Genomic DNA, 10,245 nt, shown 5'->3' with positions numbered 1-10,245 from the left:
CGGTTCCTTAGCTGGATAGAGCCTAATATAGCCAACTATAACCCTGCTTGTGCTGCACAATAAATTTTGTTTTATGTCCAGAAACAGCTGGTCTCCTATCTATTTATTTACAGTATGAGAGAGGTGTAGTTTCACACTTCCTCCACTTAGGGAGGGCCCATGTGAGGAGCCCATTATGAACCAAGTTGTACCATCACTAGCTGGTAGATTTTGGCGCCAAGCTAGGGTTACAATTAAACCGGCGGAACTATGCTATGCTCAGCGCCACCAACTCGCTTCTGTAACACGGCTTTTTTTTTCATGTTTTTTTTAATCAACAACTAAGACGTCCAATGAAATGCTAGCTCCACGCGGCTACCAGCCAATTAGATTCTTATCCCCGTAAGGGCGAAGTAAAAGGGGAGAGGAAAGGGGCAGAGGTGACAAAAGGATCTTGTGGCCTCATTGAGCGACACTTGCTCATACACTGGTCTCTCGGGAAGCAGGTGAGCGCTTGGGCCAAAAGGGAAGAGTCGCTGCTGAGTCTGTTTTTGTTCAGCTTGGCGGTAGCAAGTGCGGGATGTCGCGAGCAGTGTGTTATCTCATGGGACTCTTCCTTCCTCACGCGAACAATGGAAGAGAAGTAGGCGGGGCTTAGAAGGAGAGTTGCGCTGTGCGGAATCCCGCGCGCAATGTTTCTGTGCCACCCGTGAGACTCGGCGACATCCCGACCTCTGGCGGGGAATGCTGGGAGATTAGGCTTTTCTGTGGACGAGTTACATGAAGCTGCTCGTCTCTGCCTGATGTAGTGGAAACATTCCACTGGCCGAATGTGAATATATTCAACTGTAGCGATGTGTTTATTGAACACGGATAGTCTTGTTTTAGCTCATAACAGGGAGCTGCCGCGCTGCACAGACTACAGGGACAGGGCGAAGCGACTAGTCAGGTCACGTGCTTGTTCCCTCGCGCCCCGGAGTTCTCCGAATATATTCGTCTCTAGTACAAATAACTGTGCCACTATTTACTATAAGTAACTACCACTTATTGACCTTTGGGAATGTCCAGTAAGCGTGTGTAATGGAAAGGGGTTATTATTAAGCAAAAAACTGCTGTTGGGTGCGGAGTTCACTTTAATGGCAGTGGTTTAATGAGAAGCATTTGCCTCGTAGCAACAGCTGGAGGTTTGTCTGCTCTTATTGTATAGAAATACATAGATATGCTGAGACTGGGCTGCCATGCAGGATTCTTCATGAGAAAATCTTATACCTGGGGTTTTCCAGATAACAGATCTGTATATGTTATTACTTCTGGTTTAATTGCTAGTTCACTTTTGATTCAGCAGCTCTCCAGTTACAATTTGAGCAGTCTGGTTGCTAGAGTCCAAACTAACCCAGCAACCATGCATTGAATTGAATCAGGGAATGGAATATGAATAGGGGAGAGCCTGAATAGAAAGACAAGTAATAAAAGTAGCTATAGCGTAAAATTTGTAGGCTGACAGAGCTTTTAGATCAGGTTGGTGGCCGCAATTGAAAGCTGGAAAGAAAAAAAGAAGGCAAGTAATTAAAAAGAGAAACTATTAAAAAAAATTTGCTTAGAATTGGCCATTCTATAACATACCAAAAGTTAATATAGAGGGGAACCACCCCTATAAAACCTTGCAATGTATCACTATCCCTTTAAAGTGTGTTGCTGAATTCCGGAGCACACTGCCACTCCTAAAATCCAGGCCTGGCTACCCAGCTATACATGTCAATACTATCAGGTTTAGGGACTTACGTGAACAGCTACAAAAGCAGATTTTATACGCAAAAATCAATCAATATGACCAATATTTAAATGTTTTATAGATGTTGTGGTGTTCAGGCCCAGACTGGCAATCTGTGGGTTCTGGCAAATGCCAGAGGGGCTGCTATAAGGTGCCATAGAAAGTCACTATTTAGTGGGCTGCTGGGGGCTGTTTGGGCCTCTGTGTACTTAAAATGCCATGCTGGGAATTGTACTTGTATTATAGCGCCCAGCAGTTTTAAATTAAAGATCTCCACTGTCCCATATCTATGAAGTCAAGGGAAAAAGTTCTACTTGCTAAGCTTCCCCCCCCCCTTTTTTGGTAGATTTTCAAATAAAATGTGTCACAAATTAGGTTTATGGAACAAGTATCCTTTGCTCTACCACTGCTTCCCAATGGCAACTGCTCATGCAAATGACATACTGGGGCTCATTTCTAAACACTGGGCAATTTTGCACCTGGGCAGTAACCCATAGCAACCAATCCGTGATTAGCTTTTTTAAGCCAGCTGCAGGTTGAACAATGAAAGCAAGCATTTGATTGGTTGCTATGGGTTACTGCCCAGGTGCAAAATTGCCCAGTGTTTATAAATGAACCCCACTGACGCTTAAATCTTCCCTGTCACCAGCAGACGGCACAAACTGCAGCTTCCATCCCTCTGCCTGTAGAAACTAGAGAAAACACAACTTGTGCCATGAACCTGAGGTTGTTCTTTATCATAAAGAATTACAAGAACTTCATTTTGCCATGAAAATTAACTGATCTAGCTAAAACACTTTACTCTCTGGGTCATTTTTACTAGATTGTGAGAAATTGACTCCATGCAGTTCCCAGAGCAGAAAATTAGCAATCAGCTGCTGGTGGAATAATGAGTGCAACTCTCTGGCGGGTTAATTGTAACTGTGTGTGTGCAAATAATCCTCAGTAATAGAAAAGTAAAGCCCAAACACAGTGAGACACACGGTCAGATTCGGGGAGATTATTCGCCCAGCGACAAATCTCCCATTTTTCAGGGCGAGTAATCTCCCTGAACTGCCTCCCGTTGGGATTTACATTGTAGCCGGCAATCGGTGCGATTTGTTTTCCTAAGTTGCCTCACGAGGAAACTTCGGGCGACTTCGGAAAACGAAGTGCTCCGAGTTCCATCCCGCCAACAATTTACATTATAGCCGGTGGGAGGCAGTTTGGGGAGATTAGTCGCCCTGAAGAAGAAGGGTTATTTTGCCGGGCTACTAAATCTCCCCGAATCTGAGAGTATGTCTCTGCCCTTAAACAACTATTCCTGTACAGGGCTGTGCTTTCCATGTATAGTAGCCCTGTGGTAGTACATAGTACAAGTATGGGAACCGTTATCTGGAAACCTGTTACCCAGAGAGATCCGAATTATGGGAAGGGCATCTCCCATAGACTCCATTATAATCAAATAAATCAAAAATGTTAAACATACTACCTTTTTTCTCTGTAGTAATAAAACACTTCCTTGTACTTGATCCCAATTAAGATATAACCAGTCCTTATAAGGCCAAAACAACCTGTTGGTTTATTTTGTATTTGTTATTTTTTTAGTAGACTTTGATTTTGGATTTGAATTATGGAGATCCAAATTATGGAAAGGCCCCTTATCTGGAAAAACCTAGGTCCCAAGCATTCTGGATACTAGGTTCCATACCTGTAGCTGTTTGTATTTTCCTGCTGGGGTATACTTATCAAAGAGTGAAGTTAGAGATCACATCAGTCCTCTAGAGTGAAATTCCGCCCCTCTCCATTCATTTCTATGGGATTTTGAAAGGTGTATTTACCAAAGGGTAAACTTTCAAAAGGACATTACTCATAATCTCAGAAGGCTCTGTGCACATTTGAGCATGCAGTTGTTTGAATTTATTATAGTGCTAGAGTCCAATGTTCTCCCATGGGGCACATAAATGTGAAAGCTGGAGAGCTGTACAGGAGCTACATTTAAATAATGAAAGTGTTGCTAAGCCACAGCAGTAATACAAGTGTGAATAATGTACCCTGTGGTTCCAGATCACTGAGCTGATGGCTTGTTCCACGAGGGAATACCAACCTGCATGGCTTTAAGCTGTCTGAATTCATTTTACACCTCAATAGCAAGGACTTTAAAGGCAAGACCCTGTTATAAAGCAATTGCAGGAACTTTAACCTACACAGATTCCTCAGGGGCACAATGATTTACCCACCCCACCTACCCCGTCACCCACAATAACAGCCCAGTCACCCACGTCCTGTGATTTGCACCTCAGTTAAAGTTAACCCCTGCTATTGAGTAGGCCTAAAACACCCCTGGATAACCTCAGAAATAGGCAGCGTTGGCCAGAGCTGAAGGCAAGACCAGAGGCACGGTCAGGGTGTATCAGGGGGTGGCTAAAGTTGGTGTGTAATTGGAAGCAAGATTAAGGGCAGCAGCATGTTGTTTGTGAGAAACTGGTCAGGGTTCAGTGGCCTAAATGAACACAAATGATTATAGGTGTGGTTCACCTTTAAATTAAATTTTACTATGATGCAGAGAGTGATATTCTGAGTCAATATGCAACTTCCTGAAGACGGCTCAAGTCTAAGAGCCGAAACGTTGAATAAATACTGTTTTTTTTTTGTATCACAAGACCTATGAGTTTGGACTTTTTGTTTATTTATATATATATATATATATATATCTGGTTGCTAGGGTCCAAATTAACCTAGCAACAGTGCAGTGATTTGAATAAGAGACTGGAATTTGAATAGGAGAGGGACTGAATAGAAAGAAGAGCAATACAAAGTAGCAATAACAACACAATTGTAGCCTTACAGAGCATATGTTTTTTTTGGATGGGGTCAGTGACCCACATTTGAAAGCTGGAAACCATTAGAAGAAGAAGGCAAATAATTCAAAAACTGATAAAAAGATAAAATGAAGAAAAGTTGCTTATAATTAGCCATTCTATAACATACTAAAAGTTAATGCAATGGTGAAGCCACCCCTTTAAATGAACGCAAGCTGTCTGCATTACTTTCTGATACCAAGCGTCTTCTGCTTTCACTTCTGTGGCATTTTCTAAACAACTTGGGCTGAGCAGTTTGTGTCTTCTGATTATTGTCTATTATAGTGTCGTTAGGTAGGGAAAGGACTGCTCTCTGGTGGCAGAGAATATAACTTCCTAAAGCAATATTGGAACTACCTACATATCACTTATTGGTATTTTATCATTTATTTATATAGAGAGAATACAGGTACAGATATGGTTAATCATTCACATCAGCTGCTAGATAAATGCGGCAAATTGCAACATTTTCAGTGATTTTCAGAAACGTCCTAAAATGTCTACGTTTAGGAAAGCTTGTCAGTTTGGTGTACAAAGATGTTGTTACCTACATTGGATTAATAAGAATGTGTACTTTCCAAAAATATCTGTATCTGTCTTTATACAGTTAATATGCAGCCAAGGGGTTTTGTTTACAGAGTAGGCAGGAGAGAAAAGTCAGATGCACTTTTGGGGTCAGTCCATACAATATACAGGTACGGGATCCCTTATCCGGAAACCTATTATCCAGAAAGCTTTGAATTACAGCAAGAACATCTCATGTTCCTCTTGGGGACTTATTTGAGTCAAGGTCAGTGCCTCATGCTAGTCCTAGGAGGTACTTCAAGCTATAGTATCATCCTTTATTGTTGGATTAGCCTCTACAAGTTCCAAGGAAGGAATTCAGAACACTAATGGAACCGCTTTCTTGGTGGGCTGGTGAAATCAATGGTTTTGAAAATAAATTTTATATTGACCAACAGGTTGGTAAAATTAATAGGAAGGCATATAATACTTTTTATGAAACTACTGCAGGCCGCAATACTCTTCGCTAGCAAAGTGTGTTGCTCATCTTTTAGTAAATAGGCGATGTCGCACAGAGAAGATAATTGGAAGTATTTGCTTAAAGTGGACTCTATGGGAGATGGCCTTTCTGTAATTTACAGCTGTTTGGATATTGGGTTTCCGGATACAAGAACCCATACCTGTTCTGTTTTTGAAATCCCCAAATCTCCCAATAAAAATGATCACATATGATTTTCCTTCTGTTGTCCCTGTTATAATAAATATATGGGTGTGTTAATTTTTTTTTTTATGAAAGTTCAGGGGAATTTTAGTAAGGTTGATGAATCATATATTCCATTGTGAAACTACGGAAAAGACAGTTATGGTTTTGTAAGGGAAATATTTCCATTTTATTTTACCCCTTTAACCCTTTTATCACCACAGCAAACAAAACTTTCAAACTTCTTACTGGTTACAAATTAGGGTCATCAGTGTATCACACTGGCAGTGGAGCCTTGTACTTGATTCTTACTAATATATATTTAATCCTTATTGGAGGCAAAAAAATTTTGTTGGGTAGGCAGTGTCCCTCTCTATAAATTTGGGAGATATATTAAAAGTTAAATTTTTAGTTTCACATTCTCTATTAATTACAAATGGTACATTTCTCAAACTGGTCCACCGTGAGTAGCAAAGAGGAGTTTCTGTAATTTATTATTTGGACCTGCAAGAATCTGTTTCCCGCTCTTCATTTACTTAGCAAGTGGTGTGAGATTTCAGTGTTCACCCCAAAACAAATAAATAAGAAGTTGGGCCAATAGCCAGTCACTTAGCTTGCCATACGTACTGCAATTGACTATCTGCCCTTGGCCTGTAGAGAATTGGTTTTCCTCTTGCTCACAAAAAGTTTGGTAAAGAGTTCTGTGATATTTGAGAAGAAGAAATTTGAACTGTAGAAGTATAAATAGCAATTACTTGTTTTAATAATTTTATTTTAGGATAAAAATGTTTGCGAAAGCAACTAAGAATTTCCTGAAAGATATCGATGCTGGTGGTGGTCTGATACCTGTATTCAGCCTGAATGATTCCGATAAGGCACAACTTCTTTGTGTGGTGGCAAAAACCAGGAGATTCTGGCGCTGGCAAAAACCAAAGTACCACTTTTCATCATGTTTCTGCACACTGAGCGACTTAATGACAGACGAGAGGGCAATAAAACCAGGTGAGGCTCAATAGGAAACCACATGAAACTTTCTCTCCATACACAAATGAAAGACATGCTGCTAATTATGAACTGCATTAACTACAAAACCATCAAATACACGACCTCTGTACAAGCAGTTTGAAGTATTGTGCTGCCGTAAATTGGCTGCCAATTAAAGGTCTGGGGTGAAATCAGACTCTTGGAATCCAGTTTTCAGTTGGGAAGTGTAGTTGTGCTGTAGCTTGAGATGTAGCTGGTGGCTCGATAGTTGGACATTGCTTCTCTCTCTCACAAATAGCATCTGTTCCTTAAAGTGAGATTGCCACTAAAACTTTTATTTTCAAAACATAAATCTACATTTAAAGTTACATATAAGTCACGTTGATTGTTTTTTTTGCCGATAATTCTACTTTTGTAAGTAATTATTACTTAAAGTTCATAAACCTGACTGTTTTGCCAACTTGACTGTCCCATCTCAGTCTGTCAGTTATAGTTTCTAATGCTAACAGACTACTGCACAAATATGGCAGCCCCCTCATAGAAGAACATAGGGGTAAGAAAGGTAATGTAAAAGCATCAGGCTAATACTTTTATGGCAAAATTATAAATAGCATTCAAAGATAATGTTATGATGGATATAAAAAAGGTTATTTTCTGGTGTCAGTATCTCTTTAATGGAATTTCTAGGTAGAGTTAAGTTCCGGTTTCAGTGCTGCTTCTCCTTACTGATATACATCACTGCTGCTGGAATATGGAGCAATGCGTACCCTAAGCATGTACCATAGGGGAGTCATTTTTTAAGTGCCTTTCCCAGAACACTGAGAGATAGGAATCATACAGGCACAGTTTATAAACCAATAATAAACCACGTTTTTTTAATCTTTCAGCGCAGCACATGTATAGTTGTCTTTTGCTGAGCAGTCTACCACTTCCCCTCAGCTAGCTCAGTTCCTTTTTAAGGTATGAATGCAGTGGAATGTTATGCACCCTCAAGTGAACGTATTTACTTACCTGAAACCCCAGGCTGGTGCTCCTATCAGCAGAAAACTGCACCGGCCCGGGGTTATTTCAGTGAGCACCACGGAGCGCTCCTCTTCTGGCTTCTTCTTTCTTCAAATTTCTTGGTGCAGACGCATGTGCAGTAGAATGAAAAAGCCAACTTTTTAGTTAAAGTTTCACTCTAATGCGCATGTGCAACCGCGAGAAGAGAGAAGCCGAAAGAGGAGCGATCCATGGTGCTCACTGGAATAACCCACGGGCTGGTGCAGTTTTCTGCTGATAGGAGCAACGGCCCAGGGTTTCAGGTAAGTAAATACACTTACTTGGGGGTGCCTAACATTTGGCACCCCCAAGTGCTAAACGACTTTCCTTCTCCTTTAAAGTAATAATTATCTAGAACCAGTCCTAGTACCTGTAGTACTTTTTATGTTTTCTAAAACCATGTAAATATAAATTTTCCCTTCAGTTGTCGTGGAGTCAGAATTTGTTACATATGAAGGGACATTTGGAGACACTATAAAAGGCAATATTGGAGCTGAAGTTGGAGCCTTGCAGATGAATACCTCTGGTTGTGGATTTGTCGAAAACCAGTCCTCTTTTGGCACACTAAGAAAACAAGAAGTTGATATGCAGCATGTCATGAAGGATGTGCAAGACCGGTATTGCTAATCTTTTTCTTGTCTCTTTAACATTTAGTATACAGTATATATTGTATTACTGTATAATACCTGTATGTTCTGCTACACTAGAGTATGTTTTCTGCACTTTGTGCCCTGCCTTGCTGCAGATCTTTGTGCTCCAAAATGGAGTGCAAAGACCTGTGTTTACCAATGAACACAATGCATCCTGCATTCAGAAGCCCTGTATTCTTGAGGACACAATGGAGCTGTGTACTTAACGGCATAAAGGAGAGTGCCACCTTGTGACTGCCAGTGCAGCAGTCTGTAATTTATGCCAGATTTTTTATACAAACCAAAATGCAGAGCAAACACAGTGCCCCTGCCACAAGTCTAAAATGAACTTAACTAGAGTTTAACAACAGCAGTGTCTGAATTGACTGGCAGTTGATTTTTTTAACATTAATAACAGCCTTAGACAATATTATTATACTGCTAGGCCAGTGAAATAACAGCCAGATAGCAACACAGAGGCAAAATTATCAAGGGTCAACGTTTTTTTTAACTCGCATGTATTCGATTGTACTCGGAATTCGATCATTCAACTATTTATTAAAGGACAAGGAAAGTCTAAAATAGAATAAGGCTAGAAATGCTGTATTTTGTATACTAAACATAAACATGAATTTACTGCACCACAAGCCTAATAAAACAAATGATTTATGCTTTCAAAGTTGGCCACAAGGGGCTGTCATCTTGTAACTGTTATACAGCTTTGCACATGCTCAGTGTGGTCTGGGCTTCTTAGGGATCCTCATAAATTATCAAAACTACACGTCAAATAATATCTGCCAGAAGCCGATACAGCAAGACTGATTAATAATCAGAATATGCAGAATGCACTGGGTTCTGTGTTGTCATGAAATCTAATGTGGATTTTATAGTTTTTGTATTGTTTAAAGGACATGTAAACCCCCCCATAAAAATGTAATCAGTGAACGGCCTCTTTGAAATCTTTAGATAACTGCCACTCTGGTTGTTAAAAGGTTAACAGTAAGGATATATATGTTTTAGGTGGCGAATAGTTGAATTCCTAAAGGGGAAAAACTAATTTTTAAAAAATACTCAAATCGAGTTTGGATAATTTCCTAGTCGAATATGACAGGTTTGACCATAAAAAAATAGAAAATTCGAATTTTCTATTTGACCCTTAATAAATCTACCCCTTATACAAGGGACTGAAAATATATTTTAAGGCATTTGGTGTGCGGTAGAAACACTTCCTGGCAATGTTGGGTTATTGGAAGCAACAGGCCATAGGGAATTAAGTTCTTTTGGGCAGGGTCATCTCTGCCTCTTGTATAGATTATTCTTGTATACATTATTGATTGTCTTTTGCATGTAATCTGTATGTTCAGCTTTGCAAAATATGTTGGTGCTTTATAAATGTTTGTTGATTATAATAAGGGAGAGATTATCTTTTTTAAAGATGAGCTGAAGCAACCAGTCCATGAAGCTGTACCTTGAAAGTTGAGATTTGTTATATTTGTTCTGTTCATCATAAATGTATGTTAATAAAGAGAAAATGAGTGTTCCTGGAACATTGTGAATTGTTTATTAGGCTGAAGTGATATCATGTTTGGACACTACAGCTATGGAAATGTGCCCAGTATAAATATTAGTCTGCTGTCATTATGTGGGCAACAACCATATGCCTTTAGCAAATGCTCACTGCCGTTTCATTTATTTGTGATTTTTAATTATTCCGTCTTGAAACGTACACATTTTATATTATTAAACCAAAAATTAGAAAAATGCTTTTATTGGCTTTTTTAAAATGTATTTAGTCTG

The 10,245-nt window shown here is 39.7% G+C and overlaps 1 protein-coding gene across 1 annotated transcript; it reads left to right on the top strand.

Annotated features, from left to right (window-relative positions):
* Positions 1 to 359: 359 nt before the first annotated feature.
* Positions 360 to 9,995, top strand: gsdme.L (gasdermin E L homeolog). The gene is made up of 3 exons (NM_001093709.1): positions 360 to 485; positions 6,573 to 6,796; positions 8,244 to 9,995. The coding sequence occupies exons 2-3, from the start codon at positions 6,580 to 6,582 to the stop codon at positions 8,444 to 8,446; spliced, it is 420 nt and encodes a 139-aa protein (NP_001087178.1). The 5' UTR covers positions 360 to 485; positions 6,573 to 6,579; the 3' UTR covers positions 8,447 to 9,995.
* The last annotated feature ends 250 nt before the right edge of the window (positions 9,996 to 10,245 follow it).

Source organism: Xenopus laevis, chromosome 6L (genome assembly GCF_017654675.1).
Source record: "Xenopus laevis strain J_2021 chromosome 6L, Xenopus_laevis_v10.1, whole genome shotgun sequence".
NCBI lineage: Eukaryota > Metazoa > Chordata > Amphibia > Anura > Pipidae > Xenopus > Xenopus laevis.
This window is presented reverse-complemented; position numbering and strand designations above follow the sequence as displayed.

Bases quoted from the DNA above. Each gene is read 5' to 3' on its own strand.
- gsdme.L (NM_001093709.1), top strand. From the start codon at position 6,580: ATGTTTGCGAAAGCAACTAAGAATTTCCTGAAAGATATCGATGCTGGT. The intron at 6,797-8,243 runs GTGAGGCTCAAT...TTTTCCCTTCAG, and splicing joins CGAGAGGGCAATAAAACCAG to TTGTCGTGGAGTCAGAATTT.